The 26,175-nt window shown below is 39.9% G+C and overlaps 1 protein-coding gene across 1 annotated transcript in view; it reads left to right on the top strand.

The window, feature by feature from the left end:
- EPHA10 (EPH receptor A10) overlaps positions 1–26,175 on the top strand; it is a 568,155-nt gene that overhangs the window by 456,669 nt on the left and 85,311 nt on the right. Inside the window, exon 7 of the mRNA XM_063454942.1 lies at positions 15,741–15,903. Within this exon, the coding sequence (XP_063311012.1) occupies positions 15,741–15,903 (163 nt within the window). The remainder of the gene's footprint in view (positions 1–15,740; positions 15,904–26,175) is intronic.

The following is a 26,175-nucleotide window of genomic DNA, read 5'->3' as shown; positions in this document are numbered from 1 at the left end:
CCAGTGGGGAGTTTGATCCCAATACAGTTAGAGAATGGGCCCAGAGAGCCTTATGTCTCCTGGGCAACGCAAATGTGGCTATATCCACTGAAAGGCGCAGGGCGGCACTATACAAACTAAATGCTAAACTAGCCGATCTGAGCTACCGAGAACTGGGACCAGAGGCCAATGGTTTGTTATTTGGAGACTCGTTTATGAGGGATCTCTCCAAACATGTGGCTGTACTTACTACACTCAATAAGGCCCAATCCTCCTTGCGCATGGTTTTTCGTTCCCAGTCAACTCGTTTTTTCTGGGAGAGCTGGACGTTTTTAGAGGCCGAACGTACAGCAGAGCTGCCTTCACAGGCCAACAGAGAATTACTGGCACTCGGGACAACCCCGACCCTACCACAGGCAGTTATTCACAAATAGAGGATCTATCCAGGGACGTGGTTCTGCCTCCCTACGCGGACGAACTGCTCAAGGTAATCAACCTTCCTTTTCTAAACACACCTATTGCTGGTCGACTAACCTATTTTTTCCCACAGTGGGAGTTACTGTCACAAGACCTATGGGTTCTGCACACAGTCCAAGGGTTCACAATATATTTTCTTTCCACTCCATTCCAGGACACACCTCCTACACCACTACAGATGTCCACATCAGACAACTTCACATTGCAAACAGAATTGCACAAACTTCTACAAAAAGGGGCGATAGAAAAATCCCCATTTCCTCAAACTTTTCACAGCAACATATTTCTGGTACACAAAAAAACTGGAGACCTACGTCCAATCATCAATTTAAAAGACCTGAATCGCTTCGTCAGGTACCGTCACTTCAAGATGGAAGGCATCCATCTACTCAGGGACCTCCTTTACGTGGGAGATTGGTTCTCCAGATTCAATCTCAAGGACGCATATCTCACAGTCCCAATTGCTCGCAACCATCAAGCCTTTCTTCAATTCCCCTGGCAAGACGAAATCTTGCAATTCACATGTCTCCCGTTCGGCCTTTGTTCCGCACCATGGTGTTTCACGAAACTGATGAAACCAGTGATGGTGTTACTCCGATCTCAAGGGATTCGGTCCATCATATATTTGGACGACATCCTAATAATGGCTCAAGATTTAGACCTCTTACGCAAACACACGGACATGACAACAACCTTGCTACAAAACCTAGGGTTTGTGATCAACTTTCAGAAATCGGCCCTGGAACCTTCTCAAAAGGTTCAGTTTCTCGGATTTCTAATAGATTCCGTACAGGCAATTTTACAGTTCCCCTCCACAAAGGTCAAATCTATAAAGAAAGAGATCCGCAAACTGCTGTCAGCCCACCAGATTCGCCTACGCGACCTGGCCCATAACATAGGTCTATTGTCCGCCTCTATCCAGGCCATTTACCCGGGACCTTTACATTACCGAGCCATGCAACGGCTCAAAACACACTACCTACACCGATCCACTTCTTACGATCAGTACATTTTCCTGACAGATGAAGTTCGGATAGAACTTCACTGGTGGCTTCACAACATGGAAGCCTGGAATGGCAAAGCCATTTTCGTATCGCAACCAGATTTCATCCTGGAATCCGATGCCAGTCTCTTGTAATGGGGCGCCACGTGCGCAGACAAGTCCACCGGGGGGCTATGGTCCCCCTCGGAATGAACACTGCACATCAATTGCCTAGAATTGATTGCAGGGTCCTTTGCGATTCGCAGTTTCGCAAAAGATTGTTTCAATTGTTCACTAGTACTGCGCATGGACAACGTCTCTGCAGTGCGTTATATGAATCGGCTAGGGGGTTCCCGGTCCGAACTACTGTCAGACCTTACCAAGGAACTCTACCAGTTCTGCCTAGAGCTGAACTTATCCATCAGAGCGGAATATCTCCCGGGCACGGACAACCTAGTCGCAGACTGGTTCTTTCGCCATTGGAGAGATGTGAGCGACTGGCAATTGGACCCCCGCTTGTTTTAACAAATTCTTTGTCTTCGCGGGCCCCTCATTCTGGATTTTTTCGCATCACGACTGAATCGCCAGACCGAAGCCTTTATCAGCTGGCTTCCAGATCCCCAATCCTGGGCAGTCAATGCCTTCCTACACCCTTGGCCGGAGACAGGAGCCTATGCGTTCCCGCCTTTCTCCATGATCCAATGCACCCTTTACCGGGTCAGAGCCCTAGTAGTGACAATAGTCACTCCATTATGGAGAGCCCAGACTTGGTTCCCAACCCTGTTAGAAATGTCAGCGAATTGTCCGATCTTACTGCCCCGATCTCCCGACATTCTCACGAATCCATCGAGGCATTGTCACCCTCTCGCCCTCCAAGGACGGCTCCAACTTGTAGCTTGGACCATTTCAGGGGATCCTGGAATGTCTCAGGACTTTCGGAGACAGCTCAGGTGCTCCTATGGGATTCCTGGGCCCCAGGAACTAGACGAGCTTACCTCACTGCATGGCGAGCATGGGTCAGCTGGTGTCTGGAAAGGGACACCGATCCCTTTTCAGCTCCTTTGACAATAATACTAAATTTCCTGTCTACCTTATTTGATCAAGGCAAATCCTATAGATCGATTAATGTTTTTAGATCAGCCATATCCGCAGCACACGACCCTATTGACAACACATCAATAGGAAAACATCCTTCAGTTTGAAGACTGTTACGTGGGATCAGGCTAGCCAGACCCCCTCTACCTAAATACTCCAATTTCTGGGATGCTGCTCAGGTTTTTTCCCTTTTGGACTCATGGCCCTCTAATGAGAACTTGCCGCTACGTCAACTCTCTGCCAAACTAGCTTTATGCTCCTATGTCTAGTATCCTTCCGTAGGGTCTCAGACATTCGAGCATTCGATTTCCATGCTATAGTCTTCTCGCCGGAAGGCGTTACTTTTCGCATCTCTAGACGAACCAAGACTAACTCTCTCTCTGTATTCTACCCCTACTTTCCGAATAGACAGTCACTCTGCGTGGCGCTCTGCTGAAGGCACTACATAGCTGCCACGACCACTCTGCGTCCCCCTACAGGACCCCTTCTAGTGTCCTACGTCAAACCACACAAACCAGTGTCCGCTCCCACAGTTGCACGGTGGATCCTAGCCCAAGCTAACATTGATCCCTCCTTTGGTGCGCATTCAGTCAGGGGAGCAGCCGCATCCTCAGCCTTTCGTGCAGGTAGCTCTCTTTCAGACATTTTGTCGTCGGCAGACTGGTCCAGGGAATCTACCTTTCGTACATTCTATTTCAAACCTAGATCACACTCTGCATCCTCCATTATACAGGAGCATTAAAACAGCAAATATGAAGCCATAAAATTAGGGATTATTCTAGCCCTAGTGACTGAATAATCTAAATTTTATTAATGACAGGAGGCAAATATTTTCCCACCCTTGTCTTCAGTACCAGGTCGACCCACCCTGAGGTAAGTTACTATCTCTTCCTACTCGATATGTCTCACACAATTCACTCATCATCTGTCATCAGTCAGGTTTACATCACAACACTCTAACCAGTAATATGATATACTTCAGCTCAGTTCCATGAAATACATTGAAATAATCTGTCATTCCCTAATATGCGTGCCATAAACTTGCACTCACATAGTATGAGAACCTATACTCTCATGGTTTTTCTCTCTTCTCTTCTTTAGTGTGAAGAACCCTAACGCTCATAACATGTGGATTCAGCAACCCACTCAAGGTTTACACTTTAATTTTTCGAGTATCACCTGTAAGTACATGCTGGCGAATGGCAACAGACATTTGATTTTTACGTCCTGTGGAACTCCCTTTCCTTCTCCATTAGACGCTCACCTAGTCTCCTCTTCTTCAAAAAATCATTAAAAACTCACTTCTTCACAAAAGCGTATCAAACAAACTGTTAATAGCCCCCAATGGATTCCTTCCCTGCAACTGTCTTTACTTCTCTAATACTATGATTACCTTTTATGTCACTTAACCCCACTCCCTCTAGCATCTACGCTCATTGAGCAGGGCCCTCAACCCCTCTGGTCCTGTGCATCCAACTCGTCTGGTTACAATTATATGTTTGTTAGTCCACCCACTGTAAAGCGCTGCAGAATTTTTTGACAAATTTGTTCCTTCAGATACTGCATTACATAGAAAAGATGATAATATTTGCAAATAGAGAACAGAGACAGATACGCGAAGAGTCTATGTAACATTGAATGCACTTTATCTTTAATATAATGAAAGGGTTGATGAATTATATAATTTTAATACCTCTATCTGGAATGTGGCATAAGCATCGATAAGGGAGGGGCATCCATTAGCCCCCTCAAGCACCCGATGTTCCACTAGAATGACGACATTATTATAATAATCATTACACTCTTGTAGCAGGTATCGCTTTTTCACAACCTTCACTGTCACATTATCTTTAATTATAGTGTAAGATGCTAGCATCCTCTGGAGTGGACACAGAGTTAAGATACAGGGATTAAAGTAACAGATTGGACTATTTTATTGAAAGGTAAAGCATTATTTTACAATATAATTAATCATACATGGAAAGTGTCAATGTTTCTCCAGTACCAAATTATCCTGAAATTGGATAGGAAGTCTGCCAGAAGTACCCAGACTAACATCACTGATAGATCTCAGAATAGATCTCTGAGAGAATTTTTTGAAAGGATAATGTGTTAGAGCAATGGCTGTGTGAAACATTTAACTAGATACACATTGCAAAAGGGTATTTAAAAATGTAAACAAAAATGTAAATGTTAGTCTTAACATTACATACTTTTGCACAATTGCCTGTTCTGAGGAGCCGGTAGAAATTAAGTTGGGTAAGAAAAGGGCATTGCTAACTGAAGGCTCATTAATTCCTCCTGTTGTAAAGAAAAAAAAGAAAAAAGTGATATTTAATAAGTGCATAACATCCCTTGCTATAACCCAATCTAATTAGGTGTGATGTATGAAACTGACCCTGGTTTGATTAAAAGGAAAAACAGTAAGCGTAAGATCAAAGTAGATAAAGCAATGATCTGTAAACCAGTAAAAATACATTTGGATCCTGTTCAAATTTGTTAGGAGAAGGCACTTAACCAGAAGACAGCTTGGATACCCATAGCTGTTACTGGCAGTGTTTAAGTCCCTGGATCAGTGCTGGTTTGGAGGATCTGTATGGCCTGGGCAATTCAATCAATTCTGTGCTCTAGGTTAATGATACCAATTTCCACAGGTGATATAATCTTGTCTTGTAGTAGCAGGATCCATGAGGGCCCTTATGTAATGTCAAGTCAGACTGGCACAGAAAAAATGTGATCACTAAAAGCAGAAATAATGTTGATGATAATGAAGACAAATTATGGAGTGAAATATAATATAGACACCTAAAGATCTATACTGAATAACTGGCAACAGGAAGCCTTTTTCAATATATCCAATTTCACACACTATTGTAGCATCACTATCAAAACTATCACCCCATACAAGTTGTTTATTCACGGATATCACATGTATTGCTCTATATATGCAATAAGTCCCTAAGCTGAAGGATTACAACTCTTTCCTGAATACAATATGTTGACCTCCTTGATACCCAATGTCTTCCTGTCACACGGCCGGACAGGGGCGAACACATGCCCGGCCCCGGCCTCTGCGATCGCACACCCACACCCTGCCAGCGTGATGGTGTGTCTGCGCCCAAACAGCGCAGACACATAAAGGATAAACTTACCTCTCCCCATGCTACATGGATGGAAGTTGCGCTGGTGTTTCAATGAACGCCGGCCGCTTCCTTAAGCTATGATTTAAAGAAACATAGAAACATAGAATGTGACGGCAGATAAGAACCATTCGGCCCATCTAGTCTGCACAATTTTCTAAATACTTTCATTAGTCCCTGGCCTTATCTTATAGTTAGGATAGCCTTATGCCTATCCCACGCATGCTTAAACTCCTTTACTGTGTTAACCTCTACCACTTCAGCTGGAAGGCTATTCCATGCATCCACTACCCTCTCAGTAAAGTAATACTTCCTGATATTATTTTTAAACCTTTGTCCCTCTAATTTAAGACTATGTCCTCTTGTTGTGGTAGTTTTTCTTATTTTAAATATAGTCTCCTCCTTTACTGTGTTGATTCCCTTTATGTATTTAAATGTTTCTATCATATCCCCCCTGTCTCGTCTTTCCTCCAAGCTATACATGTTAAGATCCTTTAACCTTTCCTGTTAAGTTTTATCCTGCAATCCATGAACCAGTTTAGTAGCCCTTCTCTGAACTATCTCTAAGCTATCAATATCCTTCTGAAGATACGGTCTCCAGTACTGCGTACAATACTCCAAGTGAGGTCTCACCAGTGTTCTGTACAATGGCATGAGCACTTCCCTCTTTCTACTGCTAATGCCTCTCCCTATACAACCAAGCATTCTGCTATCATTTCCTGCTGCTCTATTACATTGTCTGCCTACCTTTAAGTCATCAGAAGTAATCACCCCTAAATCCCTTTCCTCAGATGTTGAGGTTAGGACTCTATCAAATATTCTGTAATCTGCCCTTGGGTTTTTACGTCCAAGATGCATTATCTTGCACTTATCCACATTAAATGTCAGTTGCCACAACTCTGACCATTTTCCTAGTTTACCTAAATCATTAGCCATTTGGTTTATCCCTCCTGGAACATCAACCCTGTTACATATCTTAGTATCATCAGCAAAAAGACACACCTTACCATCAAGACCTTCTGCAATATCACTAATAAAAATATTAAAGAGTATAGGTCCAAGTACAGATCCCTGAGGTACCCCACTGGTGACAAGCCCAAGCTTCGAATATACTCCATTGACTACAACCCTCTGTTGCCTGTCACTCAGCCACTGCCTTACCCATTCAAAGAGTCAAACACCAATTGTGATGCCTGGATCATCACGTCATCAGCGTGACCTCACGTTTTGGCGTCACCAGGTCCCAGCATTTTGCCCATTGTATGATGCCCTGTCGTGGTTTCCATTTTTGTGGTTAATCCGAGAGCGCGTTTATTTCTTGTATTTTCTGGCATTTAACCTTGGCTTATCTTTGACTATTCTCTCTTCTGATTGTCCTTGACCTTTGGCTTGTCCTTACATTTATTTTGTATTCCTGACCATGGCTTGTCTTGTACTATTCATGGTGCGTTAAATCCGCCCATTCTAAGGTCCGGCATTACGCTTGTTCTTTTTAGTATTTGCTTTTCTTATATTTACCTATTGGATCCAGTCTGTCCATGACACTTCCTTGGCAAATATTCTCATCATTTTCTTATTTTCCACAACCTTTTAGTATGATTATTATTATTATTTATAAAGCGCAAACAAATTCCACAGAGCTGTACAGTAGGTGGTCTAACAGACATGTAATTGCAAGAAGACAAACTGATAGGAACAGAGGGTATTGAGGGCCCTGCACAAACAAGCTAACATTCTAGCAGGTGTGGGATAAAGTGGCACAAGAGGTTAGGGAAGAATGTATTTCATGTATGTTAAAAAAAGTAGGTAACTAGAATAGCTTACAGTGAAGGGTTAGTTTATAGAATGATACAGTTGCAGGAGTGGAAGCAGAGTGGGTGCGAGGAGGGAAAGCTATTAACAGTTTAATTGATATGCGTCCTAAAGTAGTGAGTTTTTAATGATCTTTTGTAGGCACTGAGACTGGGTAAGAGTCTAACGGAGCAGGGAATGGAGTTCCACAGGGATTGAGCAGCCCTTGAGAAGTCTTGGAGGCAGGCGTCAATACTTTATTATTTTTTATGTAATGTCTTGCTATCGTGTTTACTAAAATCTGTCTTCTCTCTTATTTGTTGCTGATCTCCCAATTATTATGTCTTTTTTTTCTTAGTCTTTAAGGACAGATGTTTTTAAATTGTATAGCCATATCATAGATAATCTAAAATATAGTATTCCCTCTGTGTTTTCTAACACTAACTAACCAATACTGACAAACTAATGTTTTAGAAAAGACACATATTCCATAATTATGGCATGCTTCAATTTTGCTTTTGTTTCCATGAAACCTGTGAAAGCTCAATAAAACTGAAAAATTACAAACATAACCAAAGACAGCCAAACAAAGACTAGAGGTTTTCAATTTGTTTAATTTTATTTAGCACACTGTGTAATAATATCAGCCTATGTTGACAATGGATGATTTAATACCATACCTTCTTAGCAAACATGCTGGCTCTAAGAACAGTCGCCAATAGTAACAGACAGTCAAAGGATTGTATGTAGGATGGAGATATTTGTTCCAGTGGAGAAACACACCTCTAAATAAAATATCACAGAAATCCACAAACATTAACAATCAAATACACAAATAGCGGGAATATATGTAAAAAAACAGCATACAGAATAATTAGAGAGTAGGATCATACCTGTAAATAAAAGATCACAGAAATTTGCAAACAAACATTAACAATCAAAAACTCAAATAGCGGGGATATATGTACAAAAACAACATACAGAATAATGAGTTTAACATAAAATAAATGTTAATATACACTTAAAATTAGACTTCCACTTTAAGTCCTTTAAAAATTAATAATAATAAAAAAAATAAAATATATATATATATATATACATATATATATATATATCAAAAGAAAAAAAAAAAACTCAAAAACACCCTTCCTGGGCTATTCTTCTGCTCACTGCAGGCACCTGTCCTTGCCCTCTGATCCCTATGTGTAGCGTGCCTACCGGACAAAACGCTAAAGGAGTATAAATACCGGAGGCTCCTATTGAATAGGTTTTATAGCCATGTAGTGGTTCTCACTGGAGTGGCTCTTGGGCCATGAAGAGCACAAAATAAACCATAATGGGCCAGCTAGTGTCAATTTGTTTGTATATGCCCAACTATACAGTACATGTGGTGTGGGTTACACATCTAACGAATATTGTAGGTAGTGGAGGACATAGGGACAGCAATGAGAATGGAATGCAGGCACTATTTTCCCCCTGTATAAAATTACATGGAAATGCTTTTAAGCTTGAGTGGGCGAGCTTACCCTAATATTGCCATATAGATAGGTGCCCACCTGACCAGCTAATAAAATGTTATATACCTAGTGTCCCATACACTAATTTTAACTGTCAAAAGGCAGAAGTGTATAAGCTATTGCTCAAAAACGGTGGGAAAATGTACACATTATAATCAGTTAACTACGGCAACAGACAAGCAATATTCACACAAAGACTTTGAGTGTATATTTCTCATTTAAACCTTTAGGCCATACTGTTTTAATCCAGAACAGAAAGGTTTCTTGTGGTCCACATTCCACCTCAGAGGAAGGATGTGGTCTGCAGTGGTAAAATTCAACATGGGGAGTATGTGTCCCTTCTTCTTCTCCTTCTCCTGGCCTGAAATGTGTTAGAGTTAGGTCTGTTACTGCTGATTTCGATCTTAACCTTGGCCGCCCTAAGCTTCGATAACACACCTTTCTCTCTCTCTCATGGTACCTTTGGAAGATTTATATTTTGCTGAGGATCCTCATGTATCCTGACAACATAGGGATCATTTTTGTGAACTTTCTACAATGAGAGAAATTTCTCTGCAAACATTATTTATGTAACTTTATTTTTCTTCGTGCAGTGCTTACTTGAAGCTATTATTAATATATAATTTCTAGACTTGTCCATGGGCAAAAAATGTGGTTTGTCCAAATCGGTTTGTCCGATTAATTTTTTTAATTTTTTTTTAAAATTGGGCTGAACCAAATTTCCTCCACTAAGCTGGTCAATTTGTCTGAATTTTGTGCAATAAGTTTGGTCAATTGTTTTTGGTCTTTCCGCTGTTTAGTAGATAAATCCCTAAATTAGTACTCATGGATTTTAAGGATACCAAATTAGGGAGCTGTTTAGTAGACCTGATTGATAACTGACCATATAACATGGGAACCAAATGACATTAATTTGGTAGAAAATTAAATTCATGTCATTCACATTCAGAATCATATACTGGCCATTGAGAATCAAGAGATGACTGAAGATCACATAGAAGAATTGTATCCATTATGTGATTTGGTACTCTGTTGATTTACTGATTTGGCAATTCGGATGTTCATTACGTGGACAAACTGTCAAATCAACAAAATTTCGTCCGAATCACGTTTCGTCTGAATATCAATCCTCAATTGTAGACAGATCTATTGGCCAAAGTAATCAGAGAAATGTGCACTGGTTTGATATAGGGCATGAGACAAACCGTGTGCTTGCCAAGATTACAGGCAATCTCTTACCTCTTTTGGTTTTATCAGTTCTCACTTGCAAAAGGTCCCATCCTGCTTCTGCCAGGGTCACCAAATAAATTACAAGCAGAGCTAGAAAGATGTCACATCTTGTTGCCTGTGAGATGCTATTAATTATGGATGGTGCTTTGAACAGATTACAAATCAGTTGAGATAAGCAAAGCTGCAAACTCTTTGTTAGAAATAAATGTGTAATAGAACTCTAGATCCCTTTGCTTTGTATCTTTTTAAATATCCTATTTTCCTCCCGCATGCTATAATAGATTTGTATTGTATAATTCACCTTGCGGTGTACTTGCATTATTCAGAATAAAATGCTTCTGTCCTTCATGCGCCATTGTAAGACATTTACTGTCTGTGTGGCCAAAGAAGCATTACTGTTACATTTGTGAAAAACTGATTTTTGTATTGTTCATGAAATCACTTAATTCATATACGCCTGATCTGCAAAACCACATGGTTGTGTTACAGGAAAACTGCTATAAACATATTTTATGCTATTTAGTGTTAAGCAAAACTGTAATTAGTTGTAAGTTTGTTTTACAACAAAGTAGATTCCAGATCTATCACAAATGTGACCTTTCAAATATGTTTAATTTAGTTTGTATTTTGCTTTCTTTCATGCCTCTTTTGCATTACTGAATCAGTATTATCTTAAAGGTGGTACATTAGATTTTTACAATGATTCCTGAGGAATACTTGATTTTGGCAATCCCTAATCATTTTATTATCTCCCTATCCAAGAATAGACCATGGAATAGAATGCTCATTTTTAGTATTGCCCCATCTTTAACATTTGAGTGAGATGTTTGTGATGATGCTGCATGCAAACATTTGTGATCAGTGCCTGTGATAAGAAATACTTCATAAGAAATATAACATTAACATACTTAATATAAAATACTGTGAAATATATTGTTTACGGAAATATTTTTTCTTTAATATATAAGCTTGGAAATATATACCGTTACTGTTGAAATGATACTGAAAAATCTTTGAGTGTCAAAAATACAAATTGAAAATTTTGCATCTTTGAAAAGACATAGAAGAAATTCCCAAAACATCAAAACTGTTGATAACATATATGTTGTGGCTAACCCTATTCCTAACTCTCATGCTAACATTCACTCTATTCATAACCTTCAGTTTATCTATAACCCTCACCCTAAGCATATATGTGTTTTTCATTACTGAAGCAACATTGTATTAAGGGTAGTTATCAACATTGTGGCGAGCAGGAAGCAACATTGCGCTTAGTATAATGGGCCGCATCACGGTGCCATTTTAATTCATGGCAACATATTTTGATGCTACATCATGTTCTGTGGGTCGTTGGCGACTTTTTGCAGCCAACATTTTGCTGGTAATACATTTTTATAGCAAGATTGCAAACGGATATCCATATGTCTCTGTGCCTTGATAAATATATTTTGTTTGCCTTTTGTGTATATCCTACTTCATCTAGACTCTGAGCTCAACCTCGTGTTCCCATTCACATAAATCTGTCATAATTTCTATCATTTTTATCACTTTATAAATAACACTTAATAATAGTATTGATAATAGTAATTGATTGATAATTAGTATTGATAATAGTAATAATAATAATAAGTTTACCTAAAAATAGTTGCAGGCTCATTATAGCAAATACATATCAGTAAATGAAAATGAGTTTATAAATGTGTTACATTTCAAAGATTTTCAGATTTTGTTCTTTGTTAACATTTTCTAGACATGATGAATTAAAACTGCCCTAAATGTCTCAAAATACGGTTCTTTCAAGGTTTGACTACTGCCACTGTCCAGCCCCAATCCCATGCAAAATATGCTTTATGCAATGATCCCACGTATATGCTTTGCAACAACACACAATGTAAATGACATTAAATGCACAACTGGAACACAGTTACCCAGTTACCCAGTGGCCAGTTTAGAATATGAAGCCTTGTCATTAGACATCACTGCAGGTGAACAATTTCTCCTTAGATTGGAAATATCAACCATACAATTAACTTATAAGTCTATTTAAAGAATTTGAGAGAAGCAAATACAGAAAAAAATTCTACATAAATGTGTGTTTACAAGTTCAGTTTAGAGAAATATTTCTAAAGGTTTACACTAGCTAAATGTCAAACTGGTTTAGTTGCATCCACTGTAAAGGTATGTTTACAATGGAAACTTAGCTGATAAATATAAAGGGCAGTTTAAATGGATGAAGTTTAACATGTATCCTCAGCATTGTGGGCTGTAAAATGAATAAGCTATTAATTACTAATTTCATTTAACTGAAAGATATTTAATTACAATTATGCAAATCACTGACATTGGCAAAAGATTAGCAAGGTAATGTAAATGAGAATGGGGAGAAGGTTTAAGTGTATAAGATAAAATAGGTAAATGACTCCCAAGACCCCACTTATAATGTTTTACAGGGTATATTCTGACACTCTGCAAAATACAAGGCCCATCATTACCATAGAGTATGTATATGCTAGAGCCATTTTACTCTTATGTTTGAAAAGTAGAAATAGTGATGATGGACTGATTTCACTCAAATTCAAGCAGAAAAATATAAAGCGGTAATGGTAATTATTTTTGAGCTCACGTTTTGAATCTTCTACAGAGATCAAGTAACAGACCTAAAGGTATCAGAGTTATTTCTCTTCACTCTTTTCTCATCTCAGATCCCTATTTTTGATATTACACAGCATGTGTCTCTCAATTTGTGTGCCTTTCTTTCCTTTCTGCATTCCCCATCTACCTCATTTCCTTATCCCCTCAATTTAAAGGATCACTATAAGGTCAGGAACACAAACATGTATTCCTCACCCTATAGTGTTAAAACCACCATCTAGCCCCCCTGGGCCCCTCATGCCTCCATAAATACAGCAACATCTTACTGTATTCAAGCCAGAAGCTGTAGATCTTCATGCTGTTTGCCTAAAAAAACAAAAAAAACAAGCAGTCTGCTGACATCAGAAGTGGTGGCCTAATCCAATCACAATGCTCCCCCATAGGATTGGCTGAGACTGACAAGGAGGCAGATCAGGGGCAGAGCAAGCACAATTCAAACACAGCCCTGGCCAATCAGCATCTCCTCATAGAGATGAACTGAATCAATGAATCTCTATGAGGAAAGTTCAGTGTCTGCATGCAGAGGGAGGAGACACTGAATGTTTGGATGCATTTTAGGCAGCCATGACCCAGGAAGGATCTCTAACAGCTATCTGAGGAGTGGCCTGTGAAGCTATCACTAGGCTGTAATGTAAACACTGCATTTTCTCTGAAAAGACAGTATATACAGCAAAAAGCCCGAGTGTAATGATTCTACTCACCAGAACAGATTCAATAAGCTCTAGTTATTCTGGTAGACTATAGTGTCGCTTTAAAGCTCTTGCATGCATTCTACATAAGGTACCTTCAATGGATTACTCCACTATTCTCTTTCACTCTGCCCTCCATCTGCCTCCAACATCTGTGCTAGGTCCTCCTTTATCTCTGCTCTCTACCTCTCAATTTCCATCAGCTCAATTTATTATTCACTGTTTACCACTTCTTCTCCATATAAGTTTCCTACCTTCCACCGAACAGTCTCCTTCTTCCCCACAATATCAAGCTGCTTAACCACATGATGTCTGATTTCCAAGTCTTCTATGTTCTGTCTCCTTGATATTAATAGAGTTCCTCCTAATCCTACTATTTCATATCAGAGAACTGTCTTCCTCCATCAGTACTGATTCATGTCATGATTTCTCCCTTCACAGTAATTTTCCAGTTCCTTTATAGAGTTTTCTCTGCATGTCTTCTGCCCGTGTCTGTAGTAGTAAGTAAAAGGTTACCTGTTGAGAATGTCTTAGGTCTGTAGTATTAATGTGACCTCCGTAGGCAGACACTGAATGCCAAAAATGTCAAGTGAATGTGTGAAATTGACCTTGCACCAATTAAAAAGATTATATAGATACAGACACTATGGCACTCGTATGGGTGTGACCCACACCAAGAAGTCAAAAACTACTTTTTCCTTGAAATATAAATAAATAGGAAAGCAGAGAGGCAAGTGATTAAGTTGACTTACCCCTAAATATACTGGAGTTAGTGTCCATCATATATGACAAAATATATATCTATAATGCAAAAAGAAAAAAAAAATGTAATACAGTTTAAAAGGCCACTCTATAAAAATAAAAAATAAATAAATATAAAAATAAAAAATACATAAATATATGATATATCTTATTTGACTATATTTCATTTAGTAATATATACATATTATAATATTATACATATATATATTAAAGTGGTGGAGTTTGTTGCACACAGGATTTGTGCTTATTCTGATTAAAGAAGCCATATGGTGAAACATCTCAGAGGACTGCGCATATGGTTGGTGTTATTTTAATATTTTGTAGATGTAAGTTTACTGCTTTTAAATTTAATGGTGTGCCCACATTGTGTGCTCTGATCAATATGTTTTAATAATTTTAAATCTGCATGAGTGTTCAGTACATTTATAACATTTTTAAAACCAGTTATTTATTTTTTTCCTTTGATTAGCTATTGTTAGTATGTTGTGGATATTAAACGGTAAAAATAGTACTGAAATTAAATGTCCAGGCACTAAACATTCTTCAAACTTTGATTAAAACCTTTTTTTTTCTGACCAGATCTTGGAACTTTTTCAAAGGCTTTAAGCGTAAGTCTTAATCCAACAATGGTGCCTTGCATATTTTGCATGGACGCTTAAAGGAGACCTCCCTACTTGTGTGGCTATCTGCTGATAAAGAGAAGAGAGTTATATTTACTTGAAGCTCTCTCCCATTAATCTTAAATGAACAGTCCAAGTTCCTTAACTGTTACAGTGCACTGTGGTATTTATGGATAGGAGTGCTATGCCCCATTCAAACCTTTTTTTTTAGAGCTTACAGCTCTCATAGAGGCTAGAAGCACACGAGGAGCAGCTCATAGTGTGTCTCAGTTAAAAAGTCAAGTCTTTAAATACTTACAGTGGGGCTGTGCGGGCACTCCTGGCACCATAACAACTGCAATATTTTTTATATAAATTGGAAAAAAAGAAAAGTTTTCCTTTTTTTGCAATTACAGGGCCCTTTGCTGGCTTAAGTTAAATGTGTCAGCATGTTTAGCCAGTGTTTGAATTGATCTATTTATTATATATAGTGCAGAATTTTGCAAGGTTTTTTGTTTTTTTACTCAATGTTGAATCTTCTTTCTTGCTTACTCATAAAACCGTGCATACTGTATTCAACAATACCCTAATATCGTCTAATATCCGTAATTTGCCAGTAAAATACATGTGTTTGGCCAGCAGTTGATAGAAATGGTGTGTTTGGCGCTGTTATTACTTTTCCAGTCGCAGCAGCATTTGCTGAGTTGTATTATGCACAAGCACAAAAAAGCAGTCAGCCAGAATAGAAAATAAAATGCCAAGTCAGAATCACAGTCTCAGATGATTTCAAGAATTTTTAGCTTGTCGTGTTTTTTGTTTTGCCACAGGATCAAAGAGAGCAGAGCTACTCCACATTGAAAACGCCTCTCACTACAGTCACAGTAAACAACCTGAAGCCAGGTACAGTCTATGTATTCCAAATCCGCACATCTTCATCACAAGATTTTGGAAGCTACAGCCCCAGTATTGAGGTGGAAACTTTAGGAGAATGTAAGTAAGAAATATCTATAATATGCCAGAACTGCTAACTTGCAGAATTTGAACACACTTTTACATACACTAAAAAATAAAATAAAATAAAATAAAAAAATTCTTATTCCGGTTTTACACATAAATATTCCGGTTTTACACATACATATTTTCAGTGCAATTAATCTTTATACGCCCTAGTTTTACAGCTGACTTAACAGAGTTCATACTAATGCTGCTGCTGATTATAGTTTGTAATGACAGCAATGCTCAGCAAAGCAGTTTATTAGAATGCTTCATCTTTTCAAAATACTAAATTACAGCTTCTTATTGGACATGCAAAAATACTGTTTTACGTCTAATCAAATATAAATATTGTCTCACTTTTACAAAGCAGTGTTGGATCCTCTTAGTGAATACCATAGGTGACATTTTGAAATACCAACACTTGAGAGCTGAAATATTTGACTCCGAGTTCCATTGGTGCTTTTGATATGTTTATGAAATATTTATGAAATGGTTGCTTGCTAAAGTGTGAATCATCAAAAATTCTAAATTAATTTGATATTTTAGTCAAAATAACTGAATAACTAAAAACATTTGCCGATCTGAATATTTTTTTCATTTGAGCTATTGTGACGTAAATTTAAAATTTACTTTGAGTTAAAAATTCACACAAATGGAATGTGTTGGAATGAGTTTGATTGCTATCTTTATATTTTTATTCTTATTTTGTTATTTATATAGCGGCATCAGATTCTGTAGCACTGTACAATTGGTGGACTAACAGCCATGTAATTGTAACCAGACAACTAGACATACAGGAACAGAGGGGGTGGAGGGCCCTGCTCAATGAGGTTACATTCTATAAAGAATGACATTTCTATACGGGGCAAGTTTCTACATTAGGCTGCCCCGTGCACAGTCTGTTTAAAGGCAAAAGAAACAATAAAGAAAGTACTCTATAATGTCACGGAAGAACAGTGTAGCCACCCTGCACAAAGATGTACCTCACATACACCAATATAACAAGAAACCAAAAATATACCCCTCGTGGGGAAGTATAGGGAGAAGGGTGGTGGAACACAGTATAAAATATAGAGAATACAACCTGGACAAAATGATAACGTATATGGCAAATCTGTAAATACAAAATCACATATAGTGAAGTATATAAGACTAAGTAACTAGCTCCAGGAGGTGGAGAACTTACAAGAAGGATACAAAGTTCTTCGCATATCTCCCCTTATGGGTGTCTGTGGGTGGTGTGAATCCTTCCAGATAGATGAACCCTCAGGAGAATGAAAAAAAGCATAGATAGTGTATAAAATACACAAAATGTATTAACTGATTGCACTCACAAGATAAACGAAATCAGCTCGCTTATCTCCACTAACAAGTGGATCACATGGAAATCCTCCAATACAGGGAGATGTTTTATAAACATAAAATCATACAGAATAAAAACAAAAACCAATGGATGGACATATAATCAATATAGGTGAAAGTCCAAACCCAAATCCAACGCGTTTCATCAAGTAACTTGACTTCCTCGGGGATGTTCGTCTAATGGTAATCTTCTTGTCTTTATAGCAGTCCATGTGGAGGGCACCTTGAAGCACAAAGGGAACCGGCTCCGATAGATATGTATTCTCATCTCTTCCAGCCCCTCTATTAGTAAACGTTGAAAGGTTTGTTTGTGATATTCCAGTATCTTTTATTCATATATCAAGTTTGATATTGGAGTTTTTGCTATTTTGGTCTTGTAGGATAGTCTCTGTATATAATGCATTGGTATTACCACTGCCGGGTTTTGCGTTCCACTGAGGAACGCAAGAATATTCAATATCACATCCGATCCGTAAATCACGATCTCCGATCATGTGGAGGAAACCGGAAATACATATCTACCGGATCCGGTTCCCTTTGCGATTCAAGGTGGAACGCAAAAACGCAACAGTGCACACCTGTGCCCTCCACACGGACTGCTATAAAGACAAGACGATTACCATTAGACGAACATCCCCGAGGAAGTCAAGTTACTTGACGAAACGTGTTGGATTTGGGTTTGGACTTTCACCTATATTGATTATATGTCCATCCATTTGTTTTTGTTTTTATTCTGTATGATTTTATTTTTATAAAACATCTCCCTGTGTTGGAGGATTTCCATTTGAGCCACTTGTTAGTGGAGATAAGCGAGCTGATTCCATTTATCTTGTGAGTGCAATCAGTTAATACATTTTGTCTATTTTATACAGTATTACTCCATCTAGGCTTTTTTTCATTCTCCTGAGGGTTCATCTATCTGGAAGGATTCACACCACCCACAGACACCCCATAAGGGGAGATATGCGCAGAAATTTGTTTCCTTCTTGTAAGTTCTCCACCTCCTGGAGCTAGTTACTTAGTCTTATATGCTTTTTTTAAAGGCAACACTATTTCTTTCATGCTGAATGTGTTTGATTTCTTTATTTTTAAATGTATATTTATTGGCTTTACCAAAGCATTCAGTGGAGACAGTAACTCTAGAGTTTATAAATAATTTCAGCTTCATCACTTCCCTTTACTTCATTTGCCCACATTCTTACCCTGTTGCACTTATCATCTGCAGGGCAAAATAAACTAAATCTTTTACCTCCTGTACATAATGCTGCATGTAAAAATCTTTTTTGTAACCACCATCCAGGGAACCATCAAGGATGTTGAGACTGAGGAGGGTTTATTGACATATGCAATAGATTCATAATTGTGGACAGGACAATGTACCTAGAATTAGGAGCAGATGGAAATAAGAAGGTACCAGGGACTGGTTAGTGATGTGAGTCAAAGTTGGCAGGTTAGGCTGATTTGATATGTGGAACATAAAAGTTTAACTCTGCTGTACACTTGTGGGTAGTGCTGACACGTGGGCTTTAAATTTGAGTGATTTAGTATAAAATAAGTGTGGTGATTCATTGGACCCGCTATTACTGAGGGGGACCTGTATTATGATGTCAATACCTTGTCACTCTAAAGTGTCACTCTCTCTTAAATTAAGGGCCAGATAAATATTGGGATGTATGTGTTTGCCTTATATTTTAAAACTCACTGGAAATACCCTGAAGGTAAACAAAAGCCACATGATCAAATAGGCGGAGGTTTTCTATCATGTAGGAAAAGGGCAGAATGAATGGGATAAGTGATATTTATCTGCTGTGAAATTTGATGTCTCTATGCCTATGGGAACCTCTTATATTAGTGCTTTAAAAGGTTACAAATCTTATAACACGATAGAGGCCTCACAGTTTGTTAAGAATCTAGGGCATGATAGTAACATGCATAGCAAAAATATTGTGATCTAAAAAAGTGGACGATTTCCATTTAAACAGACACCACTGTTATAAATGAAAGGCTGGAATGATTGCTTACTCAGTGTGAATTTTACAGATTGTGCTTAACGGGGCCTTAAATTGCATCCGTTTACTGCATAAGAGACATTTTCAGAATGAATTGAATCCAATAAAAATTTTATGGAAAAAAAGTGAAGCTGTCTGATGCCTTTGCATGCAAACATTGGGTGGGAGAAAATTAATGAGTAGGAAAAACCATTCCGATGTCATAATTTTAATATGCCGGGGTGATACTAGGGAATATTTTCCTAATGTCATCTTCTATAATATGGAGGCTGTGCAATCCAAAAGTCAAAAGGTTTAATTTTAATATTTCAGCAGCGTCATGTTTGAAATACAGTTTCACTAAGCAAATTGGGGTCAGGAATGTGCTGTGATTTCTACATCCAGAATGTTTTGTGCTCAGTGGTTGTGGAAATAAACTGACAATGTGTGCAGTGAACAGTACCAATGCAGCCTTAGTAAATTTTAAAGGAAGTTTTCTTTTGTTTTGTTTTTCTCAGTGTCTAATAAGTTACAGACATATATAAAATGCATTAAGTTACAGACACGTATTTCCATAATCAGCAACCTCACCTGTTACATTTTATTGCTTTTACAACAATGGGCTGGAATTTATTACAAGACAAATTGAATTGTACTCACCAAACAGCAGTTCTCTCATTGACATTTATAGAAAATTTGTTATTCTACTGCCAAAATTCTATTCTATATTTTAATCCACCCCTAAATTTATACATTTAAAGGGAAACTTCAGAAACAAAGTATCCAATTAATGTAGTAGTTTGTGAAAAAGCAACATACCTCATGACATGGGTTACACCAACAAGTCAAAAAAATTGTCTTTGCTAACAATATCTCACAGGCTGACTTCCAAATGTAATATAACAAGACTCTGGAAACCCATGGCAGAAATGATTATTTATACTTGCAAAAAACACGATTTCTGAAGCAAGAAATCATAGGACAAAAAATTAAATTTAATTAAAATAACCGCACGTGTCAAAAGAGAGGAAAGCAGATGTTTCTCTTCATAGCTACATGGTAAGTGGGGGATTAAAAAAAATACGTTAATTGATTTGGGATCCCCTGGACATCAAGATTCACCAGAAAACCATATCAGGTGTTCCTTCTTCATCTACTCCAGGGAGGGACTCAGAATACCTACTCCTTTCTCCACCCATGAGGATGGGGTGGTAGTTTATATAATTGCAGGATCTCCTTATCCCAATAATAAGAGGACCAGTGAATATAACACCTGTAGGCTCAGCAGATGCTCAGAAACTTGGCCTTAATAAAGAAAAGGCGATTGAAGAACCCCTAGACCTGTAATTGTAGAACACTATGTCTTAAAACTTGTAATCCAAATTGTATGTTATTAAATGATTATTTGCGAAACATCGAATCTGCATCTGGTAAATTATTAGAGATAATATCTAAAAAGTGAAGTCACTACTATTAGATTTGACTGACTGCAAGCATTAGATATGAAGATTAGTTTTGGGCTGAACTGCAAATTGAAATTCTGATTTCCAAGTTGACACACACCAGAATCTTGGGGGAACTGGCTTGCACAAACTAGAATATGAAAAAAGAGGGATGGAATGAAGAACGAGCTGTTTCTTTGTTTATTTTTTTGGTGGGGCACATAAGTAGCTTAGTTTGCCAAGAGAATGTGGATTGGATAACTTGTCCAATCAAGCAATAGCAATAAAAAAAGATGATTGATCAATAGGGGGCAGCCACTAAATATTGATTTTATTAACAGATCAAGTGAAAAATGACCAACATAGGGGGGAAAAAAGGAACGGTGAAAAAAAACCCTGTATTATTATATATATTTATTTATTAAATATATGATATATAAATATACCTTTTTCTACTCCTTTTTCCCCTCTTTACTGTACTAGATCTGTGAACTGAATTGTGTGAACTGACCAGTAGATAAAAAAATTGAGAAGCAGTAAAACAATCTATACTTCCAAGCAGGATTCTTCCAGACACTTTGACAGCAGCTACTGAGGGAAACAGACCAGCAGAGATAAATTTTATCTTACACTTGCTGTGCCTGTGTGGGAGCGGGAGATTGACCTAGGTCAGTGATGGCGAACCTTTTTGAGCCCGAGTGCCCAAACCGCAATACATGGTGTAACGGATCGCCTGGCACCCCGACTTGGTACCTCCGTTGAAAGATGCTCCTAGCGCTTCCAGAGGACTCCAAGCACTCCACCAGACACCATAAGCACCGCAGGCTGCAGCTATCTCCCTTCAGAACGAAGCAGGAACAAGCTCTTACAAGAGCTCAGTGATTATAGCAAGGGAATATGCCTAGCATAGCAATCCCTTGTAGCAGATTCCCCCAATAAGACACAGGACTCAAGTTGAGGGTAAAACAGGAACTCTAGACTGGGACACCCAGTCTGGCTTTTATTTCCAACTCACACATACAGGCCACACCCAGGGGGAGGCATAAAATAACCAATGACATAGATGTTACCTCCCACACATCCCCTCCCCTTAGTGTGACACATAATCCCATTATGCATACAGTTTAAAATATACTTTTACACAACTTCCATAACTTTAAAACCATACATCACATTCGCATAAAAATACATATCCACAATCAATCCATTCAGGGGAACAACATATTAAAAAATGGCATGAATCCGACCAGGGGTTTAAAAGTTACTAAAAGTATCTTTTGGGCCTGGGCTTGCAGCATGGCACAATCTGGCTCAAACAGAAGTAAAACATCCCCCACAATGCATCCCGGCTTCCTCCCTTCTGCCCTGGAGATAATTGGAGAAGTAATTCAATTATCTAGGACTAGAGTCAGACTCCATTAACCACATGGTTGCAAAAAGACAGTAAAAGACATAAAATTACCTACTGATACATTTAACACATAAAACACACATTTCTACATATCCCCAGTTTAACTGAACACATAAATACCTACATAATATTTAAGACAGTATTACTGTGATATGTTACAAAGTCTTAAAGGGACATTAGTCCCAAAAGTCCCAATATGTCCATCACTGCTTTTAAAGGGCCAGCAGCAGCAATACAAATTATTACCTGCCCAAATATAGTTTCTAAAGTGCAACACGTCCAGGGGCCATAGTCAGCGGGCAGGAGGCTAGCAACCAGGCTTCTCCAGTTCACAGTGGCGAAGTTGGTTTCGCCACAATTCTCCCCTTTTCCAATTAGACTAACAGGGTATCTGACCTCCTGCCGGTCAGTGCCCTGGTTAGTCCAGCAACCCACCCACAATAAACCGTTACTACACCTGGGTGAGGGAGAATCTTGTCCAGGTTCAGGTGCCTCACCACGGCTGTGTGGGGGACTGGTAGGCTGCCTTGGTAGGTTGCTGAGGGGGCAGAGACCAGCGGTACTCTGTCCTGTTGCCAGCACTACCACGGGAGTAGTCTGGTTGGAGCCTGGTTGCTGGAGACCGACTGTCTCCCCTTGAGTTACACAGCTCTGCTGCTGGAGACCGACTGTCTCCCCTTTAGTTACACAGCTCTGCTGCTGGAGACCGACTGTCTCCCCTTGAGTTACACAACTCTGCTGCTGGAGACCGACTGTCTCCCCTTTAGTTACACAGCTCTGCTGCTGGAGACAGACTGTCTCCCCTTTGGCTAAACAGCCCTGTTGTGGGGGGGCAGGACCGACCGTCCCTACCCCCTGTGCTGGAAGTGCAGAGACCACGGTCCCATCTGCACAGGTGTGGGGCTTACAGTCTCCCCCTGGTACATTAAGCTGCCGCTGGGGAGAGGTGGTAACCAGCTCCTCTCCCATTAGAACACTCTGCCGCTGGGGAATGGAGACTGGGCTCTCTATTACCTGTACATTAATGATCCGCCGCTGGGGAGAGGTGGTAACAATCTCCTCTCCCATACATACTTTCCGCCTTTGTGGAGGGAGACTGACTGTCTCTCCTCCCAATACAGTGCCCTGCTGCTGGGGAAAGGAGACTGGGCTCCCTATTCCCTGCACATCAATGATCCGCTGCTGGGGAGAGGTGGTAGCAAGCTCCTCTCCCATACATACTTTCCGCCTTTGTGGAGGGAGACTGACTGTCTCTCCTCCCAATACATTGTCCTGCTGCTGGGGGGGGAGGTCGATGCTCTCCACTTTCTGTAACTCCAGCTCTAGTTGGGGATCTGGGCCGGTTGCCCAGCATCCCTGTAGGGCCGGTGGAGAGATCTCGGTCCCATCTCCACCTGCCTGCAGGGGGTCCTCCCAGGACCAGTCTATGAGGTCCTCTACCTCGGGTACCTCTGGTTGCTGTTGGGGAGGGAGACCGGTTGTCTCTTCCTCCAATAACCCATTCTGCCGCTGAGGAGTGAGACCGACTGTCTCCCCTCCCTGTAAAACATACTGCCGCTGGGGATCTGGGCCGGGTGCCCAGCATCCCTGTAGGGCCGGTAGAGAGACCTCGGTCCCATCTCCACCGGCCACTTCGGTTTCTTCCTCGTCCCACTCTACCTGTGGCTGGAGTTTCTCCCAACGTGCCCACTGGCCTTCCCTCAACGCCCTGTGTTGTAGGTTCCGGGTCACCATGTCCCACACGAACCGCACGTATTTCTCCTCTGGATTGGGTCCGTAAAACTTCAGGCGCAACCCTACCATCGTGCCAAACTCTAGTACGGAGTAGCTATACGCCATGCTTGCTGTAGCCACTGCTGGTTCCATTATGTTGCTGCAGATAGGGACGCTGCACAACTCCACACGTTACCGGTGTCTCTGAGCTGCTTCTCCTCGCACTAGGACGCCATCCCACCGCTGCCACCAATGTAACGGATCGCCTGGCACCCCGACTTGGTACCTCCGTTGAAAGATGCTCCTAGCGCTTCCAGAGGACTCCAAGCACTCCACCAGACACCATAAGCACCGCAGGCTGCAGCTATCTCCCTTCAGAACGAAGCAGGAACAAGCTCTTACAAGAGCTCAGTGATTATAGCAAGGGAATATGCCTAGCATAGCAATCCCTTGTAGCAGATTCCCCCAATAAGACACAGGACTCAAGTTGAGGGTAAAACAGGAACTCTAGACTGGGACACCCAGTCTGGCTTTTATTTCCAACTCACACATACAGGCCACACCCAGGGGGAGGCATAAAATAACCAATGACATAGATGTTACCTCCCACACATCCCCTCCCCTTAGTGTGACACATAATCCCATTATGCATACAGTTTAAAATATACTTTTACACAACTTCCATAACTTTAAAACCATACATCACATTCGCATAAAAATACATATCCACAATCAATCCATTCAGGGGAACAACATATTAAAAAATGGCATGAATCCGACCAGGGGTTTAAAAGTTACTAAAAGTATCTTTTGGGCCTGGGCTTGCAGCATGGCACAATCTGGCTCAAACAGAAGTAAAACATCCCCCACAATGCATCCCGGCTTCCTCCCTTCTGCCCTGGAGATAATTGGAGAAGTAATTCAATTATCTAGGACTAGAGTCAGACTCCATTAACCACATGGTTGCAAAAAGACAGTAAAAGACATAAAATTACCTACTGATACATTTAACACATAAAACACACATTTCTACATATCCCCAGTTTAACTGAACACATAAATACCTACATAATATTTAAGACAGTATTACTGTGATATGTTACAAAGTCTTAAAGGGACATTAGTCCCAAAAGTCCCAATATGTCCATCACTGCTTTTAAAGGGCCAGCAGCAGCAATACAAATTATTACCTGCCCAAATATAGTTTCTAAAGTGCAACACGTCCAGGGGCCATAGTCAGCGGGCAGGAGGCTAGCAACCAGGCTTCTCCAGTTCACAGTGGCGAAGTTGGTTTCGCCACACATGGCAACTTTTTTTTCCTTAAAGTGCCAACACGGCAATTAAACCTCAATACTGAAGTTTAAGTTTAGAAAAAACAACTCGTACTGTTGTCCGAACTAATTAACAACTTTTGTTTTAAAAGAACACAACAGCAGATCAGTTCAATAATACAAATTTTAAATAATGATATAAATAGATCAAATTAAGCTTATATTTATTAGTATCTCCAACAAATGCAAAACATACACAAAGAGACTGCTGAATACATACACACAATCTGCTGAATATACACACACAAGACTGCTGAATACAGAGACTGCTGAATACATACACACAATCTGCTGAATATACACACACAAGACTGCTGAATACAGAGACTGCTGAATACACACACACACAGTCTGCTGAATACACATACAGACAGACTGCTGAGTACACACACAGACTGCTGAGTACACACACACAGACTGCTGAGTACACACACAGACTGCTGAATACATACAAAGACTGCTGAATACATACACAGACTGCTGAATACATACACACAGTCCGCTGAATACACACACATACAGTCCGCTGAATACACACACACACACACACACAGACTGCTGAATACACACACACACACACAGACTGCTGAATACACACACACAGACTGCTTAATACACACACACACACACAGACTGCTGAATACACACACAGACTGCTGAATACGCACACACACACAGACTGCTGAATACACACACACACACAGACTGCTGAATACACACACACACACACAAACACACAGACTGCGGAATACACGCACACACACAGACTGCTGAATACACACACACACACAGACTGCTGAATACACACACACACAGACTGCTGAATACACACACACACACACAGACTGCTGAATACACACACACACACACAGACTGCTGAATACACACACACACAGACTGCTGAATACACACACACTGCTGAATACACACACACACACACAGACTGCTGAATATACACACACACACACACACACAGACTGCTGAATACACACACACACACACAGACTGCGGAATACACG

Source organism: Pelobates fuscus, chromosome 1, assembly GCF_036172605.1.
Source record: "Pelobates fuscus isolate aPelFus1 chromosome 1, aPelFus1.pri, whole genome shotgun sequence".
NCBI lineage: Eukaryota > Metazoa > Chordata > Amphibia > Anura > Pelobatidae > Pelobates > Pelobates fuscus.
The sequence above is the reverse complement of the archived record's forward strand: the minus strand, read 5'-3'. Positions and strand labels throughout refer to the sequence as shown.